The sequence below is a fragment of the Oncorhynchus kisutch genome, linkage group LG12 (genome assembly GCF_002021735.2).
Source record: "Oncorhynchus kisutch isolate 150728-3 linkage group LG12, Okis_V2, whole genome shotgun sequence".
Taxonomy (NCBI): domain Eukaryota; kingdom Metazoa; phylum Chordata; class Actinopteri; order Salmoniformes; family Salmonidae; genus Oncorhynchus; species Oncorhynchus kisutch.
Window position 1 is genome coordinate 17,188,264 of NC_034185.2, and position 17,565 is coordinate 17,205,828.

General features: G+C 39.1%; 1 protein-coding gene across 1 annotated transcript; it reads left to right on the forward strand.

Annotated features, from left to right (window-relative positions):
• The first annotated feature begins 14,395 nt into the window (after positions 1-14,395).
• LOC109900617 (homeobox protein Nkx-2.4-like) lies at positions 14,396-16,329 on the forward strand. The gene is made up of 2 exons (XM_020496316.2): positions 14,396-14,930; positions 15,096-16,329. Exons 1-2 carry the CDS (start codon positions 14,564-14,566, stop codon positions 15,761-15,763), a joined length of 1,035 nt encoding a protein of 344 aa, XP_020351905.1. The 5' UTR covers positions 14,396-14,563; the 3' UTR covers positions 15,764-16,329.
• The last annotated feature ends 1,236 nt before the right edge of the window (positions 16,330-17,565 follow it).

The window sequence follows — 17,565 nt, forward strand, 5'->3', positions numbered from 1 at the left end:
TATGTTTTTTGGTGTACTGTTTATTTAACTTATATATTTATGGCCGTGAATAAACCTTTGTCAGTTTGATGTGGTTATTATTCATTTATTAAACTACATTCAATTACTTTTATACAGGTCCAATAAGGGGAGTCGAATAGACACTTAATTTAGGGTAACTTGTTTATTGTTTGTTAAAATTGTTATATGCGTATAGATGCAGTTACGCACAAAACTAGATGAATACGAGTTCCCTTTTTTAAAGTAGCAGATCGTGAAAAACATGTTTGATGTTTTCCTGTATCTAATTCCGGGCAGAATTGCTATTGAATCACAGAGGAAAAATAGAAACAACCCTGAAGTGAATCTCTATTGCAAACACAGTCTTCTCAGAAGTAAGAAACGCCCTATGCACGTGCCTACAACAAATAGGACTATTTTGCTATATTTTCCTTGCGTTTCCAGATTCGAAAAAGGTTGTATGGCCAGGGTGTAATCCGTTACATGTAAGGGATTACAAATTTGTTACATTACAACAACATATATTGTAATCAACCCTGGGGCGGCAGGGTAGCCTAGTGGTTAGAGCTTTGGACTCGTAACCAGAAGGTTCCAAGTTCAAATCAACGAGCTCACAAGGTACAAATCTCTCGTTGAACAAGGCACTGTTCCTAGGCTGTCATTGAAAATAAGAATTTGTTCTTAAATGACTTGCCTAGTTAAATAAAGGATAAATATATGTTTTAAAATCAGATTACAGATACTTCTGAAAAACTAGAATACTTGATGATTACTTCCAGTATTACTTCAGAAAGGATGTTTGCGAAAAAAATCTTTGACACTTCTCTGTTTTCTCAATGACATTTAAATCAGCATTGAAAAAAGATACAAGTTTAAGTTTGTTCCACCTGAGCGAGTGTGACCAGAGGTCAGAGACCCCTATGACGACACACCAAATGTGTTTGATGGATCGCGGGAAAAGAGCAGGAATGGACTTTTGTAGGCTACAGTCCAAGCTATGTCTTCCAATGGTGCGACTATCCAACTTGAATAAACGCTCGGAGATAAGGATGACCGCAGTGGTGTAGTCTACGGCGATAGAGATATCACTTATTGTTGATATCTACATAGCGCATTGATGTAAATCACACTGCTGCTCTCTCATTTAGCTATTTGCCCTTTACGGATTGTGGTTGTTGTGGATGGCTGTTCACATCTAAATGCATATTTGAACCCAATAATGGTTGAATTCAAGAAGTTTAACCTGCCTATCAATCATTGTTTTTTAAACCATTGGACAGCCAGTGAAAATGCGCTCTTGGAGCAGCTGCATAGCCTGTGGAAAAAAAGTCTGGCTTCTATTACTCAATCTAATTCATGCTGGAAAGAAATACATCCATAGGCCTAATGGACACATGCTCAAACTCGCACTCTTTTGATATACTTCAAATCTGTAGTTGCTACAGTTTTTGGACTTGTAAATTATATATATTAATGTAAAGATATAATTTAATATGATGTAGTAGAAATGTATGTATGTAGTAGAAAGCTATGGTTTAGAAGAAGCCTATATAACCAATCCATAAAGTAAAATGTAACATCCATGTACGGCTAGCAATGTAAACTTTTACATTTTATCCTGCAATAGAAGTCGTTCAATTGGTAACATACACGTTTGTCTTCTTCTAATGCCTCTTAAGGGGAAAGTAATCTAATAGTAACTGAATGTAATCAGATTACGTTACTGAGTTTCAGTAATCCAAAAGTTATGTTACTGATTACAATTTTGGACAGGTAACTAGTAACTGTAACAGATTACATTTAGAAGGTAACCTACCCAACCCTGTGTATGGCTTATAGGATTGTATATGTATGGATATTAATACATTCTGAAGTTAGACAATACGAAACAACCTCTGTTGTAATTATATAAAATACCCATTTGACATTCTCTATTCCTATGAATAATGTTTCCTGTTGCAACAAATTCATTATAGTCAATATAAACACAATTGAAACTACATTATTTCTCACTCAGTTTCTCACAGAACTGCATTGCTTATCAATTCACAAAGAAACCCCCAATTATAGAATAGAGTGCATCTGTGCATGTTTAGCTGCACAGCATGGAAAAGAGAGGGGATGTTGTGGCAGTGGTGGATGGAGAGCTGTGGAGGTTTAGCTGCACAGCATGGAAAAGAGAGGGGATGTTGTGGCAGTGGTGGATGGAGAGCTGTGGAGGTTTTTGTTCCTATTTCAGCTGTGGAGGTTTGGTCAGCTCATCTCTCAGTAAGGATAAGGAATAAGTATCTGAGGTTTTGTAAAGGCTGTCACTTGGCTCTTTTGTGACCCTTGTTGGACATGTTGTATTCCGGGTGGGCAGCTGGCCTCGTGGAGGGGATGGGGAGGGACCCCTAATAAAACCCAACTTGTGTCTGCTTTCAAACATCCCATTGTTTCCTTCCAAGGGGGAAAATAATTACAAATTCATACAGCATCTTTTCAGGGAGGGGTCCTTATCCTAAGGTTCCTCTGTGCAACCCCACTCTTTCCATCTCTCCCTCTCTCTCTTACTCTCTCTCTCTAAATATTTGTAACCAGTTTTTCAGATACTTTGCACATAAAATATCTGTACTCACTCTAGTTTTCTAAAACACATGTTGTAGTCAGTGGATAACTGTACACTCATCATGCACTATAAGCACAACTATGAAGTGATAAATAATACATAATAGGTTTATAAGCTATAATGTTACTTGCATTCCTTAAAGAGTACCACAGTATGAGTCATAATACCCATAAAACCCAGGGGTCAAACAGGGAAATGGTTCCAATTGTTTTTCCACCATTTTAGAAACACTTCCAATAGGGGCTGTGTTTCGTGTAGGCTTACCCTGGCGCGACGTTTTGATAACTGTGTAAATCTCATTAGGACAAGGTGACCTTTATCAATATATTCACCTGTATTTACCCCCAAAAATGAAATGTTAATTAGCTGCTAATGTGAGTCTCATAAAGAATTACACATGCCATAAGGGGGGGCGAGACTGATGAATTGAGGCAAAGGTAAGAATCTCTGGATTAACCATCTAATGTTAGCTAAATGTAGTAATTAATAATTTGGCAATATTTCTTTAAATGAACAAATGACACCTCCAATGTGGGGCTCTAATAAGTCAACCAGCAGCTGAGCATCAAACAACTATGTAGTATTTTTCGCCACTAGATGGCAGTATATGCCTTAATGAAAAAGGATAAAGATGCCTACAGTCTTCACATGGGGATTTGTATTATAACCACTGGCTATACTGGATATCCCTTACCTGCTCCCAGAACCAATATTACACTGACTTTGTCATTTGAGCAGTTAATAATTGTAATCTAATTTATTTGCATTGAGCATTTTAGACAATTGTTTTTTTCCCCTCAGTTGTTGTTACAGGAAGGTGTAGGTCTTTAATTAATGAGATATTTTTTTCAAAATGTATTTTGATCATATCTATTTAAATCTAATCATGTTTAGAGGTTAAGAGTTTGAATATCCATTGACTAGTTTAACAGACAAATAACAGTTAAACGAGAGTGTCTGTAAAAATCTTGTTTTGCTCAACATTCACCTCATTCAGTTTAGAACAGGCAGCAGGGGCACATGGGAGAGCTGTTAGGGGAGTGGTTTGTCCACAGAGGGGAGCAGTTGGGCAAAGTACCTTGGATGAACACACAATAATGTTCTCATTTACTAGTGATATTTGAACCTACATGCATTAATTAATGGAGGTGGAATGGTGTGTGTGTGTGTGTGGGGGGGGGGGGGGGGGGGGTAGTGACATGCAGTGACAACATCTGTATGACTATTTGTTTATTTTTCAGGGGTTCTTAAAAACATTCTTCAAGCTCTGTCAAGTTGGTTTTTGATCATTGCTAGATAGCCATTGATTTAAGTCAAAACTGTAACTAGGTCACTCAGGAAAATTAAATGTCATCTTGGTAAGCAACTCAAGTGTATTGGCCTTGTGCTTGGGTTATTGTTCTGCTAAAAGGTGAATTTGTCTCCCAGTGTCTGTTGGAAAGCAGACTGAACCAGATTATTTTCCTCTAGGATTTTGCCTGTGCTTAGCTCTATTCCATTTATTTTTATCCTAAAAAACTTCCTAGTCCTTGGTGATGACAAGCATACCCATAACATGATGCAGCCCTCTCAATGATAAAAAATATGTAGAGTGGTACTCAGTGATGTGTTGTGTTGGATTTGCCCCAAACATAACGCTTTGTGTTCAGGACATAAAGATAATTTCTTTGCCATATTTATGCAGTTTTACTTTAGTACCTTATTACAAACAGGATGCATGTTTTGGAATATTTGCATTCTGTACAGGCTTCCTTCTTTTCACTGTCTTTTAGGTTAGTATTGTGGAATAACTACAATGTTGTTGATCGATCCTCAGTTCTCTCCTATCACAGTCATTAAACTGGAACTGTTTTAAAGTCACCATTGGCCTCATGGTGAAATTCCTTAGTGGGTTCCATCCTCTCCTTCAACTTAGTTAGGAAGGACACATGTATCTTTGTTGTGACTGGGTGTATTGATACACCATCCAAAGTGTAATTAATAACTTCACCATGCTCAAAGGGATATCCAATGTCTGCTTTTTAAAATCCATCCACCAATAGGTGCCCTTCTTTGCAAAGCATTGGAAACCTTCCTGGTCTTTGTGGTTGAAATGCTTTGCTCGACTGAGGGACCTTACAGATAATTGTATGTGTGGGGTACAGAGATGAGGTTAAACACTATCATGTTGAACACGATTATTGCACATATAGTGAGTCCATGCAACTTAGAATGTGCATTTTTACTTCTGAACTTTTATTTTACCAATTGGTAGTTACAGTCTTGTCCCATTGCTGCAACTCCCGTACGGACTCAGGAGAAGCAAAGATGGAGAGCAAGCCGTACTGCTTCTTGACACACTGCTCGCTTATCCCAGAAGCTAGGAAACACCATAGAGCTGGCAACTGATGTCAGCTTGCAGGCACTCAGCCCTCCACAAGGAGTCGCTAGAGCACAATAGGACAAGGAAATCCCGGCCGGCCAAACCCTTCCCTAACCCGGACGACGCTGGGCCATGTCTCCCGGTCACAGCCAACTGTGACACAGCCTGGGATCAAACTCAGGGCTCTAGTGACGCCTCTAGCACTGTGATGCAGTGCCTTAGACAGCTGCGCCACTTGGGAAGCCACTTTCTGAATTTATTTAAGCTTAACATAACAAAAGAGTTGAATACTTATCGACTCAAGACATTTTAGCGTTTCATTTTTTATTAATTTGTAAACATTTTTTCAAACATAATTCCACTTTGACATTATGGGTTATTGTGTGTAGGCCAGTGATACATCTCTGTAACACATTTTTGGAGGAAAACGTCAAGGGATGTGAATACCTTCTGAAGGCACTGTACCTCCTGACAAAACTACAGATGTAGGATATTAATTTAGTCTTCTGTTGCTGAGAACTTGTAGTGTATTCAAGGTTTAAAAATACTTTTAAGACTTTGTAATTTCAGACTTGATTTGCCCTCACGAAAAATGTATCAACCCCTACAAAACTAATTCCATTAATTATAATCCACATAATTATTCCCATTTCCTGCCGATTCAGAATTATTTTCCTGCTGTAGCAAACTGTCTCAATTTAAGATCCTACATCTGTAGGAACTCCAGTCCTGACTGTAACTCTTCCACATATTCAGCATTCTTTACTTATTGATTTAAACCATAACCATTTCAAGTGTGGTTTTCCCTTCTTTATCAAAGACAAAGCATATGTTTTTGTGTTCATTTTTTCCCCCTACACAGTGGGGGGATGAAGAAGTAACCTTCGGTGAAGAAGTGAAACACCTACTATACCTCTGATATATGATCCAGAATGATAACCACACTGAAACCATACTATGTCCTTTGGGTTATGCTCATCCTTCGCAGGAAGAATAAATAACATATGCGCTAGATAATGACTTTCCTCATAAGGATAATAGTGCTGCCTTATCCTATAGAATTGTTATACAGTGATATACAATGGTTGATTTGACAACCCTGAGCTGAAGGACCATTGTATCCCAGTAAAAGAATGCTGCCTGCAGACTCCAGTAGCCTCCTTCAACCTCAGATCCTCAGGAAGGAGCATTGTGAACCGTCATCCATCCTCCCCTGGACAATGGCTAGTATCCCTTGTTTCCTCAGTGCACTCTCCACCTCTTTCATACCCAGAGACAGACATGCTCTGTGAGCCTGGAGCAGCACATGGGTTCATCCCAAATGGCACCCTATTCCCTACAGTAGTGCACTACTTTTGACCAAGCACTACTTTTGACCAGAGCCCTATGGCCCCTGGTCAAAAGTAGTGCACTATATAGGGAATAAGGTGCCATTTGGGCCGTACAAGAGTTTCATTCCCTGCAGCCAGTGGCACAGATGTTAATCCCATGGCACAGTGGCACTCTGGAAATCTTGTCTACTCGTCTAAGCGTGGCCTTGCCTGGCTGCCTGGCTGCTGGTCGTCCACTCCCTCTCAAGAGCTCTTCACGAGGAATCTGACCGACGCCGCAGTCTATACAGGCAAACGGGTATATCCCGAAAGGCACCCTATTCCCTACATAGTGCACTACTTTTGACAAGAGTCCTATTGGCCCTGGTCAAAAGTTGAGCACACTAAATAGGGAATAGGGTACCATTTGGGATGTAGCCTGGATAGAACACATGTCTCAAAACAAAACACGACACAACAAAACACAACACGACACAACACTCAGGGGCTCCTGAGTGACGCAGCGGTCTAAGGCACTGCATCTCAGTGCAAGAAGCATCACTGCAGTCCCTGGTTCAAATCCAGGCTGCCTCACATCCGGCTGTGATTGGGAGTCCCATAGGGTTGTGCACAATTGGCACAGCTTCTTCCGGGTTAGGCTGTCATTGTAAATAAGAATTTGTTCTTAACTGATTTACCTAGTTAAATAAAGGTTTCAGTAAATTTTTAAAAACACAACAGCCCCAGGCTTTTATTTTGGACTGAATATACCTAGGTAGCGATGTAGGAGAATTTTCGCCTCTTGTTCATCATAAAGATAGATGTCAGTGCTGTAACTTGCATGTAAGGTGAACTATTTAAATCACTAACTGAACAATTCCTCTAAAATTTTTGAAACCCTATCACTCAAAATAGTATCCCAAATAAGCACTTCTCTTTTCTTTTTGCACTGACTTTACTGATAACAGCTTTATTGAGGAAAAATGTACTTACTATGACGGTGATATGTGGTTGTTTCACCTAGCTATCTTAAGGTGAATGCACTAACTGTCAGTCACTGTGGATAAGAGCATCTTCTAAATGTATTTTGTCCATAGATTTCATAGATTAGTGGGTAAGAGGTCAAGGATTACCCTCCCCCTCCCCCCTCTTCCTTTGGCTGGGAGTTGGTTGCTGGGCTGGCCAGGGCAGGAGCCAGGTGGTCTGGATCCCTCCTGTGAGTGGCTTGAGTGGCTGCCTTTCCAAGAGCCCCGGAACACAGCTGCTTGTACCATTTCTCTTCACAAGAGCAGGGGATTAAATGGAGAAGAGAGAGAATGAGGGACAGAGACAGAGTAATAGGTAGAAATTGAAAAACGGGAAATGGAAAAAAGGGAGGGTAAATCGAGATCTTTCTAGCAAACATAGTAGGCCTATGTCATACTGCATACAGACATGAACCAGGGTTGTGAGAATAGAGGGTTTCACAAAACAGCATCTTCAATTCAAGGTGTTCTTGTCAAAATCTGAATTTTGAACTACATTCCCTGTGTATACGTGGCATGCGGCTCTCCCACCTTCTGTCAAGGTTCATGAAAGGTTAGTTTAGCGCGAGGAAGTTAACCTCAAAAACCTGGACAAAATGGAAGTAAGAAATTATATTTTTCCTACAGCTTTATTTCTAGAAACTCTAATGGTATTACGTGGGGAGTCACACAAGGTAGGTAGGGATAACACAGAGAATGGCCCTGACGAGAAGATCTCCGGATGCAATTAACAAAATAGAAGTCAGAGTTTATTCAGCAAGTGTGCATGTCAGGAGACCACTCCCCCGTATAAGACCGACACAAAATCAATAAAGCTTACATCGGGAATGTTAATGATCATTCTCTAACACGAGGGATAAACTGTGGGTGATGTTCTGCCAGATGGGTGTAAATCCACGTTAACTGTTTTTTTCACATCATAATGACTGTGTAGTGTTCTCCTTAACACAAAAGAGAACACACAACATGATTAGTCTCGTAATATCCCAATATCAATACGTCGTTTCAAATATTGCATTTTTCCTGATCCGCAGAGGGCAATCTTCTTCAGTTAGCTGGGACAGAGATGTGGGTGATTTCGATGAAAATGCAATCACTCTCCTGAGTGTTTATGTGGTTTGCTAAATGAATTGTGACGTGCGCTGCAAAGAATAGGCGGGAGAAAATCAATTTAATTGCGATACCTAAACTGCAAAGTGCCACTTATCTTTATACTCGCTGTTGGGCACTTTGTGGCTGTGCTTTTCATTACGGTGTACTAGACAGTAGCATAAAATCATATTACACGTGAATAACCTGATTGAAATAGTGATAATATCTATCACATTACACAGTCATATACAAAATAGCAGAATTTTTTCACATCCTCAGCATATTGTACTAAGCTCATAAGGTACATTCTTCAAGAATCAATGGGTATAGCCTACATTTCATTACAATAGAACAGTAGTCAATCTTACAATCTATTCCTGTAATGCTCCTTACACAGTATGCTATGGCCCAGCTGTGTGAGGCTGAAGTGAACGGCCGTCATATTACACATGGCATCTGCAAACTAAATTGGCTAGCATGATACAATGGCTCACATCAAAGGAACCATCACAGTTCATTTCAAGTGCATGCACAATACACCAGGCCAAGGATCAGGCATGTCCAGCGAAGTAGTCTTCTTCACAGAATATAACATCTTCCTTGTTCTTGGTGGATGTCTTTGCATATTCATCTATTTTCAAGTGACCCTTTAATTATAGACAGCAGATTCATATTCCTTGGATCTTGGTTTTGTACGGATGTTTTCATGCCAATAATTGATAACAAATATTTCATGACTATATCTCACAATTAATTTTAGCAATAGGGGGCAGAATCACAATAGGACATGGTTATATATACATATATAAACATTTACATTCATATAATTAATCATTTAAGCCATTCAATGGCTCAATAAAGACATTGAAGAAGGTGATATGGAAATGATGTAAAGTCCCCATTCCCTATCATATCAGTCTTGATGCTTTGCCTCATGATGTAAAAAAAAAGACTAAACATAGGCTATAAAAAAGAGCTGTTGTGCTGCGATACATTGCTCTCCAAATTTGGGACACCATACATGTAGAAATACCATGGAACTGGAAATAGATCTTTATCTCCTTTTGGAGTTACCATGCTAGCCTGCCAATATAATACCATCAAATTGATGTGTGTGCCCTTGAGATGATTGGACCTGATATTGTTAGGTGTGTCATAGAAACACCTTAGAAAGATGACCTTGAGATAGGCTAGCTACATACAGTATAGGCGTATACTAGGCTATAGGCCTATAATCATTATTATCCTCATCATTGGTATGTCTACTAGTCTAACAGCTTACTATGGAATTTGACCAATTTCGCTTCGAAATGGATTATTTTGCTTAATTTGCTATAAAATGCGCTATAAAAATAGAACCTGAAAGTTTCACGTGTCGATAATGCACGTATTTCTTGGTGTAAAGGTGTATCAATTTCTATTCCTGCTACTACTAGCCTACAGAAACACCATTAAATTCTAAATTATTATATACGATAATGTATTTGATATCGGCTGCTGATATCCTTTGATTGCACTTTAATCAATACACACTTGAACAATATAGCCTACTGCAGAGTCCAAAGCTAAAGCCACAGTCCCCAACGTATTAGCATTTCATTCCCTAAGAAACATGAATTGAAAGACAAAGAATACTGGAGCAGATGACAGGGTCTTGAGTAGGCTCACACTTTTATCACTTGGAAATGTGTACAATGCAGACCCACGTACCTAGACGACTGCATGCGAAAAATGTAACAGTTTGGTGCACTAACCTGCCAAAACAATCAGCAGTTAATAAAAGGGTCAATCCATAAAATACACATTGGGAAAATCAAAATACAGTAAAGCAATAAATTAAAGCCCTCCATGAGCAGAAAGCTTGAGAATAAGCTGTTATTATACTTATACTAATGTCCATATTTCGCTTTAAAGGAGTACGTATAGATGCCGCTTGAATTTCCGAATAGCACATAGTAATCGATTATGTCTAGAATACAACTTTTTCTTAAAATGATCTTTTACACGATACCCAAGTGCTTCCATTAAATCAATTAAACAAATTACAAAATATTTGTGTGGTATCTTATTAAATAGCCTGTTATCATGTTAAAACAATACTCTATTATACATAACTAAATTGAATGTCAATTATAGGTCTATCTTCTTGTGATTTTGGTGCACTGCTGTAAGTAATTCTAACTTGTTTTCTCAGGTAAAGAGGTGGTCTTTGGCGACAGGTCAGGTTACATTTGATTGCAAAGCATAAATGACTAGGCCTGACATCTCATCGTGCCATGATATTTCTCCTGAATGTCAAAATTAAGATTAGTTCAGTAGACTTGACTAATTTGACTAATTTCACAACTGTATCAAGTAAATTCCTTTTCCAATTGTTGATTTATGCATTTAGGCTACTATGCTCTTTAGACCACCAACGAGATTTTGCTCGTGCATGCCCCCAAAATCAATTTTTATAGGGCATAGACTATCTACCTACAAGAGAAGCCACCGTGTGCATGCAGTGGAACCTAATATTTTAATCTGACCTCTCCGCTTGTGAAACATATTGTCATTATTTACAAAATTGTCAGACAGTGTAGTCGGCAAACATAGCCTCTAGGCCCTCCGTTGAGCAAATACCCAGGGGGTTTGGTGTAATTCAAATGAACTAATCGTTCATAAGGGATTGACTAAACAAAGAGAGCAGACATACAGGCTCATCCCGTGCACAAGGAATGACGTCCCAACACGATTCGATAAGATTAGTAGTTTGTAGCACAGCTGTATAACTTTATATAGCTGCCCTTTGTCTTGCAAACAGGACTTCCATTTCTGTAAATGTCTCTTCTGCAGGAAAACGAATAGGCGCCAACTGTCCAGCAACATTCTGAAACCATCGAACCGTGTAGGTTACAAAATATACTTCGGTAAATCATTTCTATCCATCTTGTTTATTTCTTGTTGACCTCGACGTGACATGAAAGTTGAGATCATAGCTTTTCGTTTAGTTGAATTGGGTTAGCTAACAAGCACGGACTCAGCACAAGCTCATTTGCTTCACTTACATCTCCGGTGTATTAGCAGGAACGGTTCAGGACCCGGCCTTCACTCTAAGCGCACAAACCCTTTACTGACCTCTCCAAATCTCTCATGTTATTGAGCCAGTGATGCCGAAATGCATCAAGTGCCCCATTGATGGCAAATATGCCATCCCTCTACTGCAAGACATAGGGGTATTTTCAAATATAACCTCAAACGAATTGCATGCGTTTTTTGTTTATGATCCTAAAATATTTCATATGCACGTATAACCCCATAAATGCACGTATAACCTTTTATATTTCATATGCACGTATAACCCCATAAATGTGTAGGGTGTACTTTTATGGGGGATAGGTGATGCAAAATTATTATATAGAGGTAATATATAGCATAACAATATTTGAACACAATTCAAATATCATTTAGAATTCACAATAACATTGTTCTGCTTAGTGCTAGAGTGTCTCTTACTTTCTTTTTTTTGTGCTATATTAGTTATGATGAAACAGACTATTTACATCCAGTGTCGCTGCATCTAATCAAAAGTGAAATTGAGTTTACTGTTTTGGCCTATAACTAGTATTTACACAATTACCTAAAACAGTTTTTGCATTGTTTAATCATTTGAAATGTCTAGGAGAGTAATAGGCCTATATCGGCCATAGGTAGTCTATGGGCTATATTGTTGTAAACGATTATGTAATAATACCTTTCTATACAATTTTGACCTATTTTGGGTTTAAGCGTTTTGCTTCATAGGATGCTATTACATTATGTCAAGAATATAGCCAATTTGCTACACCATAATCAGCTCAATGTTCTATCGGTGTCTATTAATAATTGCTACACAAACGATTAGGTTACGGAACACCAATCTATCATTATAATTGCAGTCTAATTTGACCGGCTTCATTCATATTGATCAGGTATTCATGATAAAAAGTTACCAGTCAATAGAAACATGATTAAGACAAAAACAATTTACCTGCAATGCAATGGACCCGAGCTGAAAATATCATTTTTCACCTGCTGTAAGCCAGCACATGCGATAGTCTATTCGAATAATATTATGTGAATATGCATATGTATTGATAGCTATCAATGCACGTTTTAATGTAAATACCGAAGTCATTCGTTTTTTTCGTTGTCTATGGAGCCATGATAATAGGAGCGCGTACGTTGGAATGAAAGTAGTGAGCAAAATTAGTAGTGCGGTGGTCCCTAGCCATACCCTCTGCCTGAAAGGTCCACGAGGTTGAGAGGTTTGGTTATTTGCATACAGAAACACACTGCACGGTGATGAGTATCTGCGGTAATAAGGCTACTTCTGGTAGCCATCACAGCACAATTGGTTTATTATTAACTATGATACAACGGGTGCATAGCCTACACATGAAAAGTAGAAGAATTTATCCAATCTGTACATTTTAATTAAATGTATGCTACAATTGTGCGAGGCAAACCTTGACGCAGGCCTGAGCAAAATTAGGAACAATGTTATCGAAATGAAATACTCTGGGCTTATAGCCAAACAAGGGAATAAGAATAGAACAATATGCTATACAGAATAGGTCTGCATTCGACAAGACAGAGAAGAGGACATTTAAAAACGTTTTTTTAATTGGAAAATTAACAAAACTGAAACCATGAGTAAAGAGTAAACAAGAGAATGTTTCAATAGGCCAGTCAGTATCTAGCAAACGTGACTGTTCTTCAGCACTTAACCAGTCTACGGCCTTGCAATCTCTTTCTGCTACAGGGCCTTCACCGCTATGTGCACAGAATTTAGAAATCATCTATGAAGTTTTACTTCACTTTTATAAAGATTGACAAAAGAGAACATTAGGTGAAGATAACAGACGTTGTATTTAACTGAACTAAATTCACCTGTTATTAAGTCAATAGCCTGCACCAAAGACATTCCTGGTAAAAAAAAAAGAATTAGGCAGTTTTATAGTGAGTGACTTGAAAGTCACGAAATCACCATTACATTTGACCCTTTTCAAATGTTCAGATTAGCCTACTCGCATAGCCTACCTCTGAAGCATTCGATGAGTTAAAGCAGGTGAACTCGAAATCGTCTACCTGAGATAAAATTACCATTATAGATCAAAGTCTAAATGACAATGAGTTATTAACAACATTAGCATGCTACTGGTGATCCATCATTTTTGTTTGAGAAAATATAAGGCCTTAATACGCATTTAATTGTCTTAGATGAATCTTGTTTACATCAAGACTGGATTGGCATTGAATCGCTGGCATTTTTTGCGTTCTATGAGGATATTGTGCTATAAATTCTATCCGTGAGCTGTCCAAAATTAAATGTAGGCTAATTGCAAAATATAAAAGTACAAGGATGACTGGAATACAAGTCAACAAGTGGAATTTGTCCGTCTTCCAATGAGTGACTCGTTAACCGCAGTGAACACAATGTCACTGGAAAACATAGGTAGGCTGTTTTTATTTCTTCACATCTACATATTTAAACGTATTAATCCACTGTATTGTCTGAATGCAATGTAGTAAAGAATAAGCAAAAATACATAACATCTCATAAAAACGACATGGTCTAATTTGTCAACATGAGAAATCACACACATAAAAATGCAAAAGTGTCTTCATTTTTGTGCCCGATTCTCCGTCTCGTGTCTGCTCCAAGAGCTCTCGAGTTAATAAAAAGGTTGCCATTTCATTAGGCTATGGCAACAGTTTTACCTAACTTCAACAACACTATAGCTTGAGACCAAATACACTTTTAAAATACGTTTCAAATCAAGTCCATATCCGAGTTATTTGTGAAGTTGACGTGTAAAGTTCAAACCATCTAGACGGCATCTTGCTGATCTGAACTAAAAAGTAGCATTTTCCTCAATTACCCCGGTAAAATGTCAATGGCCATTGTTGGATCGTTTGGCTCGTTGCTCCGCCCCTTGTGTTTGTCGTAAACCTGGCGCCTGGCTAGAGTAAACACAAGATAAGAGCGTCCAAGGCTCCCCTCCTTCTCCAAGGCTATCAATTGGATATCTCAGACGGACCCACAAGTACTCTATTACGTAGGTGTCCTGTGAGCAGTGAGGGGACAACAGCACCACAGTCGGGCTTGTTCCGCGTTCAGCCATATTCACCTGCGGGCTAAACCATGTCCTTGAGCCCAAAGCACTCAACTCCTTTCTCAGTGACAGATATTTTAAGCCCGATCGAGGAGACCTACAGAAAGTTTGGAGGAATGGACTGTACAGGGAGCCTCGCGTCTCCGCTGGGAGCATATCGACAGACTTCGGTGTCTCAACCGGGACTGCAGCAGCACTCCATGGGCCATAACACCGGGGTGGCGAGCGCTTATCACATGCCACACAGCGTCTCCCAATTTTCCAGCGCCATGGGTGGATACTGCAACGGCAGCATCGGTAATATGGGAGACCTCCCGTCGTACCAAGACACCATGAGGAACGGCGCAGCAGCAACTGCATGGTATAGCGCAAACACCGAACCCCGCTATCCAACAAGTAAGTTGAAAAAGCTCAGTCTTGTTTCTTTTCAAATAAATGCCAAAGACAATTCGTTTTCAATAACACATTTTTTTTTTAAATGGAAACTACATTGTAATGGTGCATGATGCATAGCACCTAATATGAATTTATTTAACAGCCTATATCTGTGCGCTATTGCAGTTTCTAGATTCATGGGGGCTTCCAATGGGATGAACATGACCGGGATGGGGACGCTTGCTGGGATGGACGCCACCAAGTCCATGGTGACCCTACACTCAGCGCCCAGGAGAAAACGAAGGGTGCTCTTCTCTCAGGCCCAGGTGTACGAGCTGGAGAGGCGGTTTAAGCAGCAGAAATACCTGTCAGCACCCGAGAGGGAACACCTAGCGAGCATGATCCACCTGTCACCGACACAGGTCAAGATTTGGTTCCAGAACCACCGGTACAAAATGAAACGCCAGGCGAAGGACAAAGCCACACTGCAGATTCAACAGGAGAATGGCAATGTGTGCCCACAGCAGTCACCGAGGCGTGTTGCAGTCCCGGTTCTCGTGAAGGATGGCAAGCCCAGTCAGAACGGATCCAGCACACCGACGTCTGGGCATCAGCAGGTGCAGCAGCAGAACGTCTCTAGTGGAGCGATGACAGCTTCGGGCAGTGCGGTGGTCAATCACCATCAGAATCAGCTGGTGCATCATCCATTATCCACTGCTGAAGAACTGGAGGAAATGTCCCCCAGTCCCCCTATTTTACACAGCCAGATTAACATGGCTCAGACAGAAGCGGCTCTCCTCGAGTACACCAATAACATGGTCAGTTCAAACCTGCTTTATGGCAGAACTTGGTAGAAGGAAGAAATGTACATTTGAATTCGGGAGACAATAACGTCAAGTGGATTTTAAGCCGGAAAGACATTGGTCGTTGATGACATTGAGGACAACAGAAGCACCAGAATTTCTTGACATTTTAGAGGTGCATGGTGCACCTATTATTAATTAAAAGTCGGCCGTGCGTGTATACTTTTGATCAAGAGTATTTGATAAAAATGAGACTCCCAAGCACTCCGTAACGGTATTATTCGGGTGTAAAAGGGAGTGGAGTTATTTGTTGCGATTCAATTCTTTAAGGACACGAGGGTATCAGTCCGAAGTATTGTAATATTTCGATGAATGAACCTTAACTGTATATAGCTAACAAAAATATTTCATGTGACTATGATTTTTGTTTTTAAACGAAGTATTTGTTAAAAAATTGTTTTGGTAAATTACAAAATGTGATTGCTGCTGCATAGCGTAAATATATACAAATCACATTCCTGTTAAACTTTAACAATATATCGCTTAGCATGTAAGCATTACTGCTTATTTATGTTGATAGAATAATTATGAGGCACATTGACTGGAATGCATCGAATTTCACAGGTATAGCCCAATGATTTAAAACAGATCTAATGTAATTTAATTATTCAAATGATATTGTACTTTACATTATAGCAATGTTACAATTTGTGTTGTTTATTTCTTATTACCACCACACAATTATTGAAAGAAAACAGATTCAATAAATGTCAATTCCAATATTTTCTGCCATGACAAGCCATCATGGTTAAGTGGAGATAAACATTTAAGCACCTAGTCTATACAGCATGATAAAGTACTAAAACGCAAGACTACTTGCAGGAGATTAAATTGGACCTGTTAGGCTACTGTTTGGGCGAAAAAGGTATAATATCAGGTGATGAAAGGTTAGAATTTCCAAGCAACTGTAACTGCACTCAATTGTTTCAGATTGTCATTTCCAATAAATATACTTTTTTTTTTTGTTATTCCTGGGTTCTTTGTGACTTTGAAATACAGGCTAGCAAAAATGCTAATTAATGTGAGGCTAAATTAGCCTAGTTGATAATATGACCCAAATTAAATAAAGGAATGGGCACATAATTGAGACAAATTATTATAATAATTTTGGTGGGTGCTTAAATTTGTCCTATTTCACACATGTACAAGTGTATATTATTGCATGTGTGAATTGCATATCCGAACTCCCCATGAGACATCTTCACAGTGGGGTGAAGGCCAGGGTTTGCCATTATCAACGGCGACCCAGGAGTGATTAGGATTAAGTGCCTTGCTCAACGGCTAATAACAGATTTTTTCCCCTTGTTAGCTCGGGGATTCAAACAAGCGACCTTTTCGGTTACTGGCCTAACCACTAGACTACATGCTGCCCTGTACTGCATGATCCCAGCTTCAGCACCAAGACGCCAGCAAGCCGAAAAAGTACATTGTGCTACCTGCCCGCTAAAATACCATTCAGCCATTCATCTACCTATGAAAATGGACCGTGACGATTTAATGAAACAAGACAGGATATAAAATAGGATGCTATTGGTTAATTACATTATTTTGCCTCAAAAACAAAGGCCCGATGCAACTGCCGTCGAGTTCACCGATCTAAATTAATGACTAAAGACTTAAGTTGATAAAAAACCTAAATAAACCCATTATCTACAGTGTTTAACTGCTTAATGATTTAGGTATTTTAATTTTACAAACAAATTAGATTTTTTTTTTTCTACGAATGCTTGACAAAAAAAAAAGAGCTAGAGGTTGACAGAAATCAGCAGAAATGTGATTCTAAAAACCAAAGA